An 18114-nucleotide genomic window follows, 5' to 3' on the forward strand; every position below is an offset into this window, starting at 1 on the left:
GTGGTCTGGCTCCTGGTAGTATGACTGCTTAAAGTATAATGTATATTATCTTTTTAAAACTGATTACAAGGAAACTATAGGTCAAATGTGACATAATGAAATTGTGGGTTCACTATGAATCCCTTCACCTCTACTCATTCGGACAAGTACTTTGGGTAAGTTATCTAATTTCCCTGAGCCTCAGTTTCCTTATCTGTAAAATGGGGACAATAACTCAATCATGTAACTGGGTGAGTTCAGTGAGTTAATACACAAAAAGAAGAGGAGACAGATATCTGCAAACCCTTCAACACAGTGCCTGTTACACTGCCATGCTTCAAAAATGATGGGAACTATTTTTATTGTAAAAAATGTAATTGTTACAAAATTAGACTAAAGCCTGGGGGTAGTTATTAAAGGAAAGAGAATGGTAAGGAGAGGAAAACATTTTTTTCCTCAAAAGAACATTTGTCCATAGGCTCTGAGACCATTAAACTTGCTTAAATAAATAGGTAATACAACATGCCAGAAAATTCTTTCCAATGTTTAGATTTGTCAGTGAAAAACATTACTTTGTCTCTTTTAAGTTGCTAAATTCAGAGTAAATGCTTACTTGCCAGGAAGATCATCCCAAACTTCATAAGTATTTGTTACCTCGACAATGACAGTGAATGGAGAGAAAGTACAAAAATGCTGCAAACCACCTGCCAACTCTTTTTCATTTTCCCCCTTCTTAGTCAGTTTAAAAGACAAGAAATTCCATGTGATCAAATCCCTTCACTGTACACTTGAAACTTCAATAAAATAATTTATTTTAATTTAATTTAAACTTCAATAAAAAAATAAAATTAAGAAAAAGAAAAATTCCACAACCATCTTATTTGGTTACTCACTTCCGCCTTTCACCTGGAGACTCAATCTGATGGTTAATGCTTTTGTCCAATGGAAGGGTTTTTGGCTTCACATCTTCTAAAATGTGCATCGGTGGGTTTGATACCTGCTGATTCTGGGATGGATCTGAGGCCAAAGAAAGAACATACAGTTAGTGCTCGGTAAAGCTGCTACCTTCGTGCTTAGGAATCTCCTTTCTTTAAAGTGCGAATGCCTGCTGAGGGCTCACAGTGATCTCATGGGACGTCCTGGGGCACGTGGTGGGAGTTTACTCACTGTGCCGTTTAGCATAGAGGCCGCATCTGTCTGGATGACGGGGTGGGGAAGGGGTCTTACGATAATAGAAACGCGCATGTGTGCTTGCTAATCGCTTCAGTTGTCTGACTCTTTGTGACCGCATGGACTGTAGCCCGCCAGGCTCCTCTGACCATGGGGTTCTCCAGGCAAGAATGCTGGAGCGCCTTGCCATGCCCTTCTCCAAGGGTTATTCCCCGCCCAGGGATCAAACACGCATTTCTTAAGTCTCCTGCACTGGTAGGTAAGTTCTTTATCACTAGCGCCCCCTGGGAAGCCCACTGAAACGTGGGAGCTGATCTTCTCCATCCTTACCCTGAGCGCGCTGTGGGTTCACCCCATGGTGTGGGGCCCCAGCTTCTGTATCCAGCTGCAGGGAGGTGCCTTCTGGGGCAGGGTTCTCAGAGTGAGTCACGACCCCTTGAGTTAGGCTGCTAAAACAAAGAAATATATTTCAGAACAGGGATAAAAGCAACTGAAATGATTGATCTTATCCCTCAGGACAAGGAAGTACCAATTACAAAATGAAAAGAATGGGCCAACTAAATATTCTTATTATTCTAAACTAGATTTAAAATGGATTTAGAATCCTGTAAAACGCTTTGCATTTTCACTATCCGTCAATTTAACAAATCATCATTTCTGACATCCTCTCTACCTCCTTGTCCACAAAACTCTTCATTCTAATAATTTTGAGGCATGACAGAGCTAACTATACTCCCCCAGATTTCCACAAGAGAGGGCTTATTGTAGAAAGCATTTTGGCCATATGGGGCTTTGGCAGCCTATGGTAATTCACTGGTCTTTCAGTAGCAAGTTGGACACGACTTAGTGACTAAAAAAATAACAGCAAAGGCCAAGAAAGGAGAGATGGAGGAGATCTTTTCAAAGTTTCTGGTGACAACGCGGACTGTCTGGAGAAATAGCAATAATTCACGTAAAATGTTTACCAGCATCCCTCAGACGTTCTCGACTTGTGGATTTCAAAACTGGAAACGCTCTGTAAATAATTTTAACTGAAAATGGATGTGCTGTTTAAAGGACTCTGCAGGCTCCAGACATGGGCCCCACACTCCAACATCCTACAGTTCAGTGAGTCTTCTAGCTGATGAGCCCAGAAGAATTCTCAGAGCAAGTCCCACCAGAAGAGTTCAGCTCCCAACCAACCTTTCAAATTGGTCAGGATTTGAAAATAATACTTAGATAACCTGTTGTTTCTCTGGGTCCCTCTAGGGATGCTATGAGCGTGTACCCAAGTGTGTATGCGCACAGATACATGCACACTTGTCACTATCTATCGATGTATCGGAGCCCCAGCGGCAAACATTTCTATCATAAAGAACTTGCTGGTAGCAGAGCCAGCCTCCTGGGTGATCTGCACAGTCTCTCCTTGTTTAAAAAAGGTTTTACCTATTTAAAAACTAGACTATTCTTATTCAATAGCATAAGGACACTGGCTTCAGAGCTGTTAGAATGTGTTCAGGCAATGATATATGGATAATGTGTTACTGGAAGATAATTTCAGAGCTGAATATGGCTTGCACTAGTGATGGAGGGAAGGGGCACAGCCCCGCCGCACACACACGGATGAACAGCCTGGACCAGCCCATACCTGCCCTTCTCCTCCAGTGGATCGCCTCCCCTAGTCTTCAGCAGGGAGTCACTGTTACCCTCCTGGACTGGTCTCTTCTGTCTTGTCTCTTGTTCTCCCTCGCAACAGTTTTCCAAGTCCATCTTATTCTAATGGGGAAATCAAGGATAATCTTGAATATAATTTTTAAACATACTGGACAACACTCATGTCTGGCCATGGAATATTTGAAATGGTTTTCAATCACACTGTCTACAGTTTAAAGAATGGTTGTTCAAATCAACTGAATGGTAACTGATTTCCAATAATTTGAAATGAACATGTAATCTGGATCTCTCTCAAAAGTTATCACAAAAGGGATTTGGTTAGAAAACCTGTCTTCCAAAATAAAACAAGGTCATAGGACTGCTCCTTTAGGAACAAGTGGCTTCAAGTACCCATGGGTTATTTTAAAATGCAGATTATGGAGTATAACCTTTAAAACTACACAAAAAATTTAATTTTAAATTTTGAAAGTGTTTTAAAAGTTTAAATAAAAAATTCAAAGTTCGGTATGTGTAAATGGCTGGTGCATATTGAAAAGTTAGTTGTCGGACAGTGTAGAATTCCTTTGACTATGATTATAAACAACTTATTTTAAAGTCTACACAATGTTTCATAATTATTGCAATATATGAAAGAGATATGAAAGATTTGGCTTTTGTGATGATCTTTGTTATACAACAGCAAAGATAAGCAATATTCTGAGCTTGGTGAGTAACCAGGCAATATCAAATGTAGTGAATTTCTTTTGTACAATCTGTATTAAATTAAAATTGGATAATTAAAAAAAATACAGTGTGTTGCAGCACATGTTAATTGACTATAGAAACAACAAATGTGACATAGACCCAAGTGGTATTATGTTCACTGCAAAAGAATGTATTCTGTTACTTATATCATCAAAAACATAGTGTAGATTATGGACAAGCAAGGTCTTGCTAAGACATTTGTCCACTACCTCCATGACTTTACTTAGGGGATACAGAGTTTAGACCAGCCTTTCTGGACTCTCTCCAGCCCTTGGAGACACATATATATCTCATGTGGAATTTCAAGAGCTATTTAGAAGCAACTTCTGTGGAGGCTGGTGTGAGCATATTGTTGGCTTTTCTGGCATCATGCTGCTACCATCCAGGGCAAAGAGATGAATGGTCTGGCAGAGAGAAACACATGCCGCTGAGTGAGTGAATGATGGGCAGTGAGAAGGACATTCCAGCACACTTCGCTAACCAGGGTCGTGCCAACCAGTGCAGGGGCTTTGGTTGCCAGCCTGTGCGGGCAGAGCGGGCCTCAGGAATGCGTGCGCTGCTTCTTAGGGATCGACTCTAGGGTTTGGCCGTGGCAGTGATGGTACCATGGGGTGCCACGGCCATGTAGTAGTTGACATGATTCTATGGCAGTCCTGTGTATAAACTGGTGGGAAACTTGGCCTTGTGGTTTTGTATTTTTATTTTGGTTTACTTATTTCACGAATTGCTTTTAATCTATGGTCTCACCACTGTCCCACTGCCTTCTGTCACGGAGGAAGATGTAGAGAGCTGGTCTGCAGAACTTGAAGAAATAGTAAATGGAACCACAGTGTCCTCAATTATTTTCCGCTCCTAGGGAAAGGACAAGAATTAATGAAAGGGAGAACAAGGAAAACAGTATTTGTCAAGAGAAAAGTATCATTAAAGGACTTTAGGGAAAACCATCAGAATTATGTACAAACAAGCAGTGCATAAAAAAAGGTCTTTTAAAATCAGATAGCATTCTCTATGGTGAATGATCAAGAAATTAGCATTTAATTTAGAAAAACAGTCTTTGCAAGATAATTAGTTCATATGATTCAAGAAGCCTAATTAGAAACGCTATTGGGGGATGACTGTCCACAAAAATTATTGTTGAAGATAAAATTCACAACAATATTAACCACAAATTTTGGATAATATAAATAACGTATAGCTTCAAATTCTTGATATGGTCTGGCTTGTTCATCGAAAAAAATGAAACAAACAAAACCAAATTCTCCTCCCTTCCAAATCTCTTTAGTATTATGGTGAATGCAGGGATTCACTTAGCTTTGATATCAAAATTATCCTTGCAAAATTAGTATTAATTCTCTACTGCCAAACACACAAATAATTCCCTAACAAACACACAGATAAACAAATTGATACTTTCATGTCTTGTAAGACAAATAAAAACTCTGACCTCTAAAGAAGAGATACACTTCTGTCCCCTCCCTTGACTGTGACTCAGCATACCCTCACCACAAGCTAAATCTGGGAGAGCAGTGGTCTTTCACAGCCGACAGGACTCTTTTAAAAAAAAGGCTGAGGTGGGGCTCCACTGTGAGTAAAGAGATCAAAGATAGCCCCACACCCCGTGCAGAATGGACACACAAAATCTGAGCGATTTTGAGGCATTGAGGCTTCAGGGTTACATTCCCACTAGGGAATGTCCTACCTCCTCGTAGTATCTGCGTTCTTCTTCTTCCACTTCCTTTTGGGCCTTTTCCCACTCTTCTTTCAGCTTGTCCTGCTCCTTCTGGTATCTCTCCTGTTATGGAATTTCCATAGATTGTTGTGAATTGACCAGAGCATACAGCCCTGCGACCTTCCCCCAGTAAACCATCACCTACAACATGTTGCAAAACTCTCTTCTTGTTGTGACGTTCTGAATCCTAACCCACTCATGCACCCAAAGAGGAACGCCATTTCCATGTTAGGGACATAAAAATCCAAAGAAGAACAATCTTTACTGCTGTGGGTATTTCAGAGAATTGTTCCTCAGATATACGAGTAGATATTTGCTTATGAAAAGAAGACAGATGAAAAGACTAAAATCTTCTTAACTTGCATTTTAAGAGACAGGCTAAACCAATAGTTTGCTTTTACTGGGCCCTAGAGAGATGAGCTTTGCCATTCCGCTTAACAGAAATATGTTGCTGCTGGGAGAGTTTAATAAAAGATTTTTTTTAAATATCAGAGGTTTACAATGCAGATGATGGAGAAAGGTCCAAAGTGGATGAAATGATAATTAGTTGAGTGGCCATTCTACTAAAACGAAGTCTTCCTGGCTTTAAGTCGTCCTGAATTAAGGATAGCTTTTAAACAGCCCATTAGAAGGTGTCCATATCAGAACGGCTCTTATTGTTTTCAGAAAAAATATGACACTAGTCACCTCTTCTGGGGAACAAAGCAAAAATACTCGAATTCTGGAGAGCTTTAAAAACGTGCCTGGAGGTGAGAACTGACACGCCTGGATGCCTTGGGAATGGCGTCCCTGACGTGACGGAGACTCAGGACTCGCTGGGGCGTATCCTAGCACACACAGCCAACATTTCAGGCTGATTGCTGTAGGACTCTCTCTGAGGCTGACAAAGTCTGTGCTCTCGCCCTCTAGGGAAGGCACCAAGAATTCCTCCAGGCATTACTTGCTATGTCATTACCTTAGGAGCGAAAGGGCTTAATGGAAACTAATGTTTATATTCATGCTCTGGCAAAAACTATGGCTGGTCTGGAAACTAATGTTTGTATTCATGCTCTGGCAAAAACCATGGCTGGTCAACCCATGGCAGGCTTTTAACTCCAGGTCAAAATTTTATCAAAACCTAATATTGTATAGTTCTAGATAGAGACGCCAGGGAGCCTCAGAATAGAGGAAACAGAACTTCTAACTTTACAAAACCTGAAAAACAAGCAAAGACCCTTAGGTTTCTCGGTTCTAGGAGTTGATGTCATGTCTCCCCCACCAAGAGGATGAACTGACGATGTCTCCCTCACTCAGAGGGGAAAGGTGGGGGATGTCTATCACACACACACACCCTTCCTTCCCCATAAACACCTTAGCCCCCAGCCTACAATCCACACGGAAAACCACGGCCACTTTTCAGAGTGTAGCAGACACAGCGTCACCACGGGAAACACGGGCATCTGATGTCCAAGGGACGAACAGATGCCCAGGGCTGGTCTGATGCCCTGTGGACCTAAAAGTCCCCACCGCTCTGGAACTTTGCTGACTTCAGTTCTCACTAACATTTGGCATTGAAAGTTTACTCCTATGAAATTCTGAAAAAGTGTCAAAGTGAAAGGGCAGACCGAGAGCCACACTACAATGATCGAGCGGACCCTTGCTCCCCACCCCTGGGAATTAAGCCGAAAGGATAAGAACAAAAATATAAGGGAAAAAAAAAGTACAATAAACTTGCATGAAGCACTGCTTTCTACACGTCGGCAGAAAGTCAACACCATTGGGAATATAGTGGAAAGAACAGTCATCCAGCTGCGGATTTGAAACAAGGCTCAGTATCTGTTAGAGGTGTGGCCTTGGGAAGATGACCTTTTTTTGACCTTTAATTTCTTCAATTGCAAACCCAGACTAATAAGACATACTTGGGCAAGTTTCATGAGGACTAAACTAGACAGGGCATGTCAAGCACCCACAAATACGCCAGTTCTGGCACATCCTGAGCTCTCAGCATAGGCTAGTTTCTGAGGTTACTTGGTTCTGTTCTGAGGAACGTTGCTCTGCAAACCTGGCCCCGAACAAGTAGGAGCACGATACCCTCACTCCCAGAATTTTTCTAGAATTGAAAATTAGGAGCATTTGCTTAAAGATGGAGCAAGTACTTCTACTTAAGGTCTAAAACTCAGGTCAAATGCTATTTCACATGTATGCTCTCAAACAGCTTTCTGATTTTTCCCCAGCCTTGGCTGGACTAGAATTTGACTGGCAGCTAAGGAGATGATGAATGGGTCGGTGGGCCCTTACTGAATATCTGAATTTTTTTCCAAGTGAAACTTTTTTCCCTTATGTTCATCTGTGTAACCTCTGGTGGGAGGAATTAGACATTGGGCATTCTGTCTCATGGGCACAAAATGGATGAACTTAGGCTCAACAACTTCTGAGAAGAAGCTGAGTCCATGCATCTCCTGTGCTAAACGACTATTTAACACAACAGGAATTAGGAGAGCATCCCTAAAAGAAGGGGAAAAGCTGCAGACCTACCTGGAGCAAACGTTCCTGCTCCTGCTGCCATTTTTCCTGTCGCCTGCGCTCCTCTTCTGGGTCCCACGCCCAGAACTTAAACTGCTCAGAAAATAAAACCATGATCAAAATTCAGCCATGTCCTTGCGGCCAGGCAGGGACAAGGGACACAATTAGCTCTTGGTCTGATACTCAGATGGACATGCAGAAGCAGACGCCTTCCCATATCTAAAGGTACTCTTTGTTGGCAGAAACTACCTTTTTTTTTTGGCTTTGCCACTTGGCATGCAGGATCTTAGTTCCTTGACTAGGGATTGAACTCATACCCTCTGCATTGGGAGCATGGAGACTTAACTACTGGACTATACGGAAACCACTTTTTAGCCTTAATCCCACTTTGGTTTACTTCCAGAATGCTGGTATTCTTTGAACCGTTTTGGAGCTAATGAAAACACAAAGTAATTAGCCACTGGCATGGGAAGGCTTTTGCTTCGTTTCTCTTAAAAGCGATTTCTTAAATTTATTCACACTCCTGAGCATAAGCTAATCATTCTGCATACTGATCCTGGGTTCAAGCAAATAGGCGTGCTTATCTCAGCAGGACTGCCCAGGGCCTGCATAAGAAATACGCAAACACAAAGACTTTTTTTTCGTGGTCTTTTTTTTCCCTTATTTTTTTATTGAAGGATAACTGCTTTACAGAATTTTGTTGTTTTCTGTCAAACCTTCCTTAACATGAATCAGCCATAGGGATACATATATTCCCTCCCTTTAGAACCTCTCTCCCCATCTCCTGCCCCATCTCACCCCTCTAGACTGATACAGAGCCCCTGTTGGAGTTTGTTTGGGTCTTTTAAACAGGTTTTGTGTGTGTGAGAGAGAGAGAGTGTGTGATTTGGGGAATCAAGTGAGTGAATGGAAATAATGGAGCAGGATGCATAAACCATGCACCTGGGCACCTGGGCCATGGAAGATGAATGAGTTTCAGAGCCGAAGGGGGAAGAAAAACCATAACTGGTCCTTAAAGTCAGCCACAGTGGACAGATGCCTGTACTTAAGGCTGGCCTCCCCTTCACCCAGAGTGGGTGCTGAGCAGAAGATGTCTCCTCAGCCACTGTGCTCTGCACTCCCCCTGTTCTGACGGGCTGGTTTTGGGAGCCGCATAGCACTGTCTCCGAATCCTGAGAAGGAGCGGGTAAGGGTAAGGGGGTAGGGAGGAGGGGAAAGAGTCGGGGCTGGTGGGTGGCAAGCAGACTCCACCCGCTGTGGCTGCCTGCGGAGCAGGACAGAATCAACCTCATCCAAGCTTTCAAGGGGCCGAGTGACTGCCAAGATGCCTGGGCCAGCCCACCGGCCATCCTGCCCTGCCCACAGTCGATCAGGCTACCACCCAGGAGCACAGTGGCTGGCCTGGTCATGAAGCATCTTCAGGCCGAGAATGTGAGCCAGGCCATGCGTGTGGCTCGGTTTTTAACATTATAAACATTTATAGCTTTAATGTACTTAGACATGTGAAATGTGGGCCTCAACCGATACTCATGCTGTGGGTCCTGCAAATGGCAGGGATGGCCACAAAAAGTCAAAAGAACATCAAATTTAGGTCAGCATTTTCAGGGAATTCACTTACATAGGTCAGTAACTTGTCTCTTTCTTATTCTATTTTCCATACCTTAGAAATAAGAATGTATCTCTTTAGGACACCCCTTCTTTCCACCCCTGCCCAGGGGGCACAAGAACAATTTGACAGTGTTGTTCTTGTGTCATTAAAATGGAAATAAGTGAATTATGTTACACTGGGTGATGCGACCCTTCTCCACCCTGAACTTAGGAATTCCTAAGGTGAGACAATTTACCCACAGAGACGAATTAGTTTTGGCCATGGTGGGCCTCTTGGATCAGCCATTGGGAAAGATTCGTTCATGTTTCAGGCACTATGCTAGAGATCTATGTGTAATTATTTCAAATGAAGCTCATAACACTCTGAAAGGAAAGTATTACTATCTCATTGTATGACCAAGGAAGACAAGTTTCAGAAAAGATATATAGCACCTTCAGGGTCATATGGTTAGCAAGTCTGTAATCAAAGGTACAATAATGATTGTGCGGTGACACCTGGGTTGCTCAAGAAATGCTACAGTTGACTGTCCCGTAGAGGAAGGCTCCAGATTCGATGGGAATTTCAGAGAGTGAGTGAGGGTGACAGGCCCAGCACCAGAAACACTCAGCTCAGAGAAGAGTCAGGTCTACAGAGAGTGTTCGGGCATGACTCAGGGGCAGGGAATTTTCACAGTGTCATGTGACTTGACATTTTAATTAGCAAATGGCTTTTTTCATTTCATCAAAATAAAAAATTGAAAACTAAATGTACAGTTAATATTATTCAAGATACTGACTGTGAGGAGTGTAACTCAGACAGCTTGGGTCACCCAGACATGTTCCAGGCTGGGCCCTATCTGCCAGTAGTATCCTGTGTTAATGTACTGTCCCACTGAGAAAGCAATTTTGAAAAATATAATTTTTAGTTAAAAAATTAAAAAATGATTTTTGAATGCCTAAAGAAGTTACATATTTTCTTACTTTTTGATTTTAGTTTTGATTTTACTTTCCTGACTCACCATTTTGTTTTCAACTTTGCAAAATGATAATTCGTGTCTTTCTTCATGATTCGACTGACAGCATTATACACAACATATACAAATATTCTTTTCCAATCAAAAGTTTGAAGCCCATTTTGGATTGAATCCTAAGTGAATTAAATACCTTATAAATTAAAATCCACTAAATGCATGATCTTATTTCTTAACAGGAGTTACTTACAGGTGTAGTTACAGGTGACTTTTCACTACTTGGAGAATCCACTGTACAGAAAGAAAGGGAAAAAAGATCACAAGGTGAGAACCTTCTAATTGTCTTTCTTTTTTGATTCTCTTCAGTGGAGTGTGGTTCCCATGTCAGCTTCAAACCAACTTTTTTTTGGTAAGCCAAGAGCACTAGAGAATCACAATAAAGCAGGCCTCTGAAGCAGCTTGCACCCATCACCAAGAGAAGTCACAACTGGTATAATATGATTGGTCACATCAATTAGTGCCAGGTACTAGACTACAGGAAGCAAAATCGATTCCTCCGAGTGCTGCTTTAATGCACCTCACGCTCTGGTTGACTGGCAGCCCCCACTGTCAGACGTGGAGGAGCCCACCCAGACGCCAGGCGTCATCAGGAGTAGAGAGGGGGACACAGTTAGCAACAGAACCGTGAGCAGCTCCTGCTAAATGCTGCTGATTTTTATTTTAGAAACAGAAGAGCACCATAAAGAAAGAGGTAAATAGTGTTTCTTTGGATTTTCGAAATCAAAGTAAAATTCCACGGACGTCCCCCCAGTTTCAGCATTAACGGGTGCGGACATCAAAGGGTTAACTCTGCTCCACTGCGTGCCCGAACAAGCTTTCCATGCCCCCTCTGGAATCAGAAGTGAAGAAAGGAACCAGAGAGCGCTGGTTGCCCACAACACGGATTTTTGCAGAAAAGCAGCAGAGCTGCCCAGGATGCATTTTACCTGACCGGGAGAAAAACCGGGAGCGTCGCCAAGAGTTCTGAACTCTCAGCGGAACGCCGGCAGTGCCAGGCGACTCTAGAGGAGACGGCAGAACAGACAGAAAACCGTGAGAACAGGGGTGAGACTTGAACAGAGCCGTGCTCCCAAACACCAACGGAGGTCTGGCTGTCGTCCACACAAGGACCGAGGGGGAAGAATCTAAAGTACACCTTTGTGTATCAGCAGACCCCAATCTTTCCAGCATCAGGGACGGATGCTATGGAAGACAATTTCTCCACACAGTGGGCGGGGGGGATGGTTTCAGTATGATTCTCATAAGGGGTCCACAGCCTAGGTCCCTCGCATGGGCAGTTCACAGGAGGGTTTGCGCTTCTATGAGGATCTAATACTGCGGCTGATCTGACAGGAGGCAGAGCTCAAGCAGTGATGTGGGCAATGGGGAGCTGCCGTCAACACACCCAAAGCTTCACTTGTTCACCCGCTGTTCACTGCCTGCTCTGCAGACTGGTCCCAGTCGGGGACCCCTGTTACATATGTTCTCTGTAAGTACCTATATTTAAGAATCTAAGCATCACCATAAAACAGACACAAAATCCAAAGATGTGGACAAAAGTCAATAGATGGGCAAGTTTATGCTACTGTTTGTCTTGGTTTTGGTTTGGATTTTAGGGGCTCATACTTAAAGGTGATACTTAAGATGCTGAATCTCAATATGGAGGGAGAATGTACTATGCCAAGGGCAAAATGCATAGCTGACATTGCTTTTGGAGAGCACTAGAAAAAAGTATAAAAGACAGCAGAGATGAGTTCAATTATTTTTACACACTTTATAAAGGTTATTATGGAAGTCTGTGGTGGCACTTACATACGTGTGCAGCAAAAGGATGTATATGCGTGTATCTCTAATGGGGTAGCATCAAACAGACAGAAGCTCAAGGCAAGCATTTGCATCCTGAACGTTTGTGTTGGGCTCATCTGTCATCATTCTTGATGCAAATAAAGACATCAGTTTTTAAAATGCGCACATATTTCCCTGAAACATCCATTTGAGCTATTTTTCTACTGTTGGAAGACAGTTGAGAAAAGGACATTGTCATCTTTAAATGCATTTTATGAATGCTTTTGGAGTATTTAAAGATTATTTATGCGCTGTGTATGTTGGAGGGAAATCTGCGGAGCATCACTAGGGCCTCCAGTAAATCTGTGGCAGCCTGTCTGATCGGCCGAGAGACAGAGGACTCGGTGGTGATGGTGCTGACATCATCGTCCTGGGGACAGAATATTAGGTGTGGCTCCCAGACTCCTGATCCCAAGCCTACAGGCTCCTCTGGACTTGACATGCAGCCTGACTAGTCACTTAAATGTGCACTGACTTTTTACATCTGGGCAGAGCCCTAAACTTCCCCCCAAATTAAAGACATATCATGTCTTTTAAGAACACATTGATTAGAGGCCTTTTGCTTCCTGAAAGATACAAAGAAAGAACTTGATACATTCCGAACAAGTATCACTGTTATTTTTACATCTACCAGTGATGTCCTTGGTGCACAATTTAAACACATACTTCAAGCCAGTGGTTTCCAGAGTATGATCCCTGCGTCTGTGGCATCAGCCTCGACTTGGGGAACTTGTTAGAAATGCAAACACTGTGGCCCCAGGCCCGAGCCACTGAATCAGACATGGCAGGGGTAGAGCCCAGAGGTCTGTGTTTTAACGAGTCCTGCAGAGGACCCTGCCATACACTCGTGCCTGAAAATCACTGCGTAAGCTCTATCGCTATAATATACACACTCCTCTTTTAAGGAGAGCATTTGAGAAAGGTTTATTCCTGCCTGGCACCTTGCTTTACACTTCCACTCCTATTCAACTGTTCTGCAGCCCCTGGATTATATTATAGTGCTTATTCTGGGCCAGATATTAAGCTAAATGCTTTTCTCTCTCCTTTTTTTGTTTATCCTATCTAATTCTTCCAACAGCCCTATGAAGTTTGAACTATTATTATTTCCAGTTTACAGATGACAGACTAGAAAGAACTCAGTGGGTAAAATCATACATATAAGAACCAGAAGAGACAGAACCTGAATGTGGGCCTTCTGTCTCCAGAGCCTGCAGCTGTAATTACAGTTCCATAAGCCAGACAAGAACTTGGAACACGTGTATGACAAATATAATCTCACCTTGAAGAATGATTTTGGAAATGCTCCGGTGCTACTGAATGTTATTTTTTAATCATTCACCTGAGATAAAGCATGAAGTAAAGTCCCTTAATTCAACAGCACATTTTACAAAATTGAAATGCCTTTCAATAGGTAATGAGATGGAAAAATACATAAGACAGAAAAACTATTAATATGGCTTAAAATATCTATTTCCTCTTTATATTACTGCTCTACAAAAAAGTGCTAGAGATAGGGCAGAATTAAAATCTAAATGTGAACAATTCCTGGCCCAGTTGGGAGAATTTATTTTTGTCCATTCCCTTCAGGACAGGAGGGCTGAGAACTTTAAATCAAATGCTTTGAAGATAGTATTAAACTTGTTTCCACATTTAGAAGAAGTTAGTGATCATCAGTACCTGTGCCAATTAATTCCCTCCCGAGTACTTCCTGCTATGCAGTTAGAGCCTAACTTATTTCCCAGCCGTCAACAAAGACTAATGGAAGCCAATTCAGATTCTGCCAAATAGCTGCCCAGCGTGGAAAAGAAAGTAACAAATCCCCAGTCACAATGACCTGTACAATCTCTCTTTGTCTGGATTGATAAATCTATAAAATGCACTAGGGAAAGTACATTAAAAAAGAAAAACAAGAAATCTTACAGTGTTTGCCTCCTGAAGTCTAGCCATTTTCACGTCACACCAGTAAAGAGAAAGAACTCACACCAGTAAAGCCAGTGGTCTGTCTCTTGTGAAGCAGTCCCTACAAATCACGGAGTCCTCAGGACTCATCCCTGCACTGTTCACATCCTTAAGGCTCCTTTCTAAGTGGTGTGGGAACAGGCAGTCCTTACCAAGATAAAGGGATTCAGGCTGGGCTTCTAAAGAGCAAAGGGGGTGCATCCACAAGTAAACAGGGCCCAAAACCCTGAGGAGTTGGCAGTAGTCACTGCATTCTAACACCTTCATAGGTCCTAACACCCAATATTTTTTGAGGCTATCACTCTCCACATTATATCAAAAGTAAACAAATGATTTCTATTAAGATATATCCTCAGTCTATACATATGTGCACAATAGGTGTATATATGTGTGTATATATATATATATATATTCTTGGCAAAAAGATTTTTGGAAAGATTAGTTTTTATGAGTAACACATTTAATCTATGATCATGAAGGATTTCTCAGTAATCATCACGCATATCCAGAAACTATTACAGAGTAAGGAAATCTGACTTCCTTCCAAAATCACAGTCAAATCATTGACAATTGTTGTCAAACTAAATGAAGTATTTTTAAGAAGACTAGAGATTAATAATTAACAATTAATGAAGCTGAGATGATACAACTATAAAGTTATTGATTTTTTATTCTGTAATTTTAAAAACATTTTAGAGGCAATACAAACTATTTTCAGGTATTAAACACTTGTGCAGACCCTACTGTGCCTGGCTGACCAAGTGGTTCCAGCAGCTGGAGTTCCTGGTTGAGCCAAATAGAGAGAATGTAGCCCCAGCTCTCATTCTGATGTTATTAATTCAACCATTATGGACTCTGGGAAAACCCAATAGCTAAAGGTTCAGCAACATAAAAAAAGGAATCTGTCTTTATAATAAAGACTATTTCACTACAAATGGGCCCAGCAGAACATGTAGAACTAAAACAAAACATTTCCTTCTTTTTACCTTGAGAATTGAGATTTGGCAAAGGTGACTGGTTGGTTTCAGGCATTTTTTCTAGAAATGGAAATGTCAGGGTTGCTTCTGGCTCAGGAGATTTTGGCTTTACCACCTGGAACACAGGCAACAGACATACACATCACAGGTACTGGCCATTAACAAATGCACAAGTGGAATAAAATTTAAAGGTCCATGGCTATCACATAAGTAAATAAGCCCAAACATTAAAACCATAAGTAGAAAATGTCCCTTCTCCAAACCCCCTTCATGCTTTCTACATTAATACAGAGTTCAGTTTTTCATAGAACTCAAACTACAGCATAAAAATTTGATGATCACTTTGTTTCAAATATGATGATCACTTTTCTTCAGACTCAGAAGACAACGTTCTGTCTTTGAGATTATGCATCACTCTGTCTCATTTTCTCACTGGAATTAACCAGAGTTTCGTGGTACTGCATAATACTGAATTTGTAATGTCAGGAAGTAAGACGTTCCACATAAGATTTAAAAATTTTTTAACTATGTTAGTGTTAAATATTACAGTAATAATACATTCTAATGGGCATTATTCTTGAGATGCTACACAACTTCCCACAAAGTTGTGCAAAGCGCATTAAAGACAATATACCGCGCTTGTTGACAAAGAAGCATTATGGTAAATAACCGTTATATCAAACAGTGCCACAGGGACATGGCCCTTGAGGGATTTTTGAAGCAGGTTAGCCCACATAACCTTATGGTAAATAGTTCCAAAATTACAGGCTTTAAAATTTTTTATGTTTGGTTTGTAAAAGTAGATGTTTCTGGTTATTGCTATTGAATGGCCTTTGGTAGAACACCTCCTTCCGACTTGTTGCTTCTAATCAGCTGATTGCTGACTGAACAGATAACCAAACTGACAGCTAATATTAAGAGTCGGGGGTCGGCATGAGCAGTGTGGCTGCATTGGTTCGTGTCCTTTCAGCTCTTACAGGACCTTCTCTGATTCATTGGCTGGTGGCCTTGAAGAGATTAATTTGATGGTCAGTGAGGTTCTAGAGCACTTTTTTCATCATAAGCTTATCTCTTGTTTGGTCCTCAGGATGATTCAATGTCTAGAATTTCTTCTCCGTAGGATTTTATTTTTCTTGATGACTAATATATTCAACCCTAGTGGAATCCTGAGAAAAATACAGTGAGTCATTCTGTATTATGAAGGTCAAGCAGGTGTCCAAATGAACTTCAGTGTTAAACATGCAGCAACACTTAAGACCGAGAGTTACCAAAGTGGACAACCCTCAAATCTTAACCTCATACCATTTTCCCCATAGTGGAGTCTGACACAAACCTGTGTCAGACAATGCCTGATTGCAAGTAAAACAGTTAATCAGCAGCAGAAATGCTGAAAATAACCACTATGTAAAAGGTCAGCCTGTGTGCACGGCTACCTGGATTTATAAAAGCAACACTCTCAAAGGAAGTCAGAAAATAAAAGCTGTTCCAACCACTGTCAGCATCTTGCCTTCCTTCTCTGAAAGATAACTGTGCGACAGGGAAAGGAGAAGTTCACACGGTGTGAAAAGCACTGGGTCCAAAGACCATTATTCCATTTGCTAATCAACTAGCTGCAATTCTTAAGCCGGGGCCCACAGAGAAGAATCCATGTGATGATATGTACTTTGTCCCACTTGATACTAAGGAAAACTTGGTAATCCTGTGCATTTTACGGTTTAAACAATATTATTCTGAGAACACTGTTTGCCAGATGGACAAAGGGTCCATGGTGTGGGTATGTACACACACAGAGTTAAGAACCCTTGAAAGCAGTGTTTCCATAGTCCTTACAGAAGGGACTCGAGAGCTCCCTCGCCCCTCCTGCCAAGTGAGGACACAGCTAAAGGATGGCCGCCTATGAACCAGGAAGTGGATTCTCACCAGACACCAAATCCATGGGAGCCTTGATCTTGGACCTCCCAGCTCTAGAACTCAGAGAAAAATTTCTGTTGTTTATAAGCCACCCAGACTGTGGTTTTCTGTTATAGCAGACCAAATGGACTACACAGACATCCTTCTACATACACTTATTATTATTATTATTTTTTTACAATGAGCATGTATTATATTTGTCTTTAGAAAAGTATACACCTTAAAGGTAGGAAAAAGGATCAGGAGAGAAAATAGACCTCACTGTGAGACCTGCCGCGGCAGCAGCCAGCAGCAACACGAAGCTGCGAGAACCGCGGCCATACCGGCTTCAGCCCGCCTCACCTTCTGGGACAGCACCAGCTCCACCTTCCCACTCATCTCATTTTCTGGGTTCTTCGGCTCCTTCTCTTCTGGCACCTCATTCTTCAGCTGAGGGCTGGGGGAAAGCTCCACGAAGGCCACAGTCGGGCTGGATCTGGTCACAGTTGTTGTAAAAAGCTGTGGCTCTGGAATGGAGTTACATTCAGAAACACAAAGGAGATGAAAACTGTATAAAGTCTCAGTTCTGCCATATGCAGATGACGCTGAGTACACATCCTGTCCTGGGCCACATGCAGCTGGATCACAGTGTGATGAGAAGTGCAGAAGAGCCTCGGATGCTAGGATTCTCTAGGTCTTTTCATGGTATTATTTAAAAAATCAAGCAACATAAAACACACCAAAGAACCCCACTATGAAAACCTATGTTCTGAATAAGAGTCCCAGTGTACATGTGAATAACACTACATGGAACAAAAATGCTGACATAGAATATTAAGGGAGGTAGGTTGCATGGGAGAACATTTACAGATAATTTCTACCTAAATTACTATCCAAATGAGTGGCAACCTGACTCTTCCTTTTGTATCTCAATACTTTTTAACATCAAGTTTTCATAACTGGAATGTGTTAAGGGTTGTGTAGTTAATATAATACAATGAAAATTGTGTTATTGAATATATAAAGTGAGTGAAAAAGTCACCATCTGAAGGGGCATATTGAAGTGTGG

General features: G+C 41.8%; 1 protein-coding gene across 1 annotated transcript in view; it reads right to left on the reverse strand.

The window, feature by feature from the left end:
• The window catches only part of LIMCH1 (LIM and calponin homology domains 1), a 349754-nt gene that overhangs the window by 13351 nt on the left and 318289 nt on the right, over window positions 1–18114 (reverse strand). Inside the window, 9 exon segments of the mRNA XM_070451961.1 lie at window positions 873–996; window positions 1480–1595; window positions 2777–2904; window positions 4294–4398; window positions 5246–5338; window positions 7790–7870; window positions 10586–10626; window positions 15165–15270; window positions 17409–17572. Of these exon segments, the coding sequence (XP_070308062.1) occupies window positions 873–996; window positions 1480–1595; window positions 2777–2904; window positions 4294–4398; window positions 5246–5338; window positions 7790–7870; window positions 10586–10626; window positions 15165–15270; window positions 17409–17572 (958 nt within the window).

This window comes from Odocoileus virginianus, chromosome 21 (assembly GCF_023699985.2).
Source record: "Odocoileus virginianus isolate 20LAN1187 ecotype Illinois chromosome 21, Ovbor_1.2, whole genome shotgun sequence".
Classification (NCBI taxonomy): Eukaryota; Metazoa; Chordata; class Mammalia; order Artiodactyla; family Cervidae; genus Odocoileus; species Odocoileus virginianus.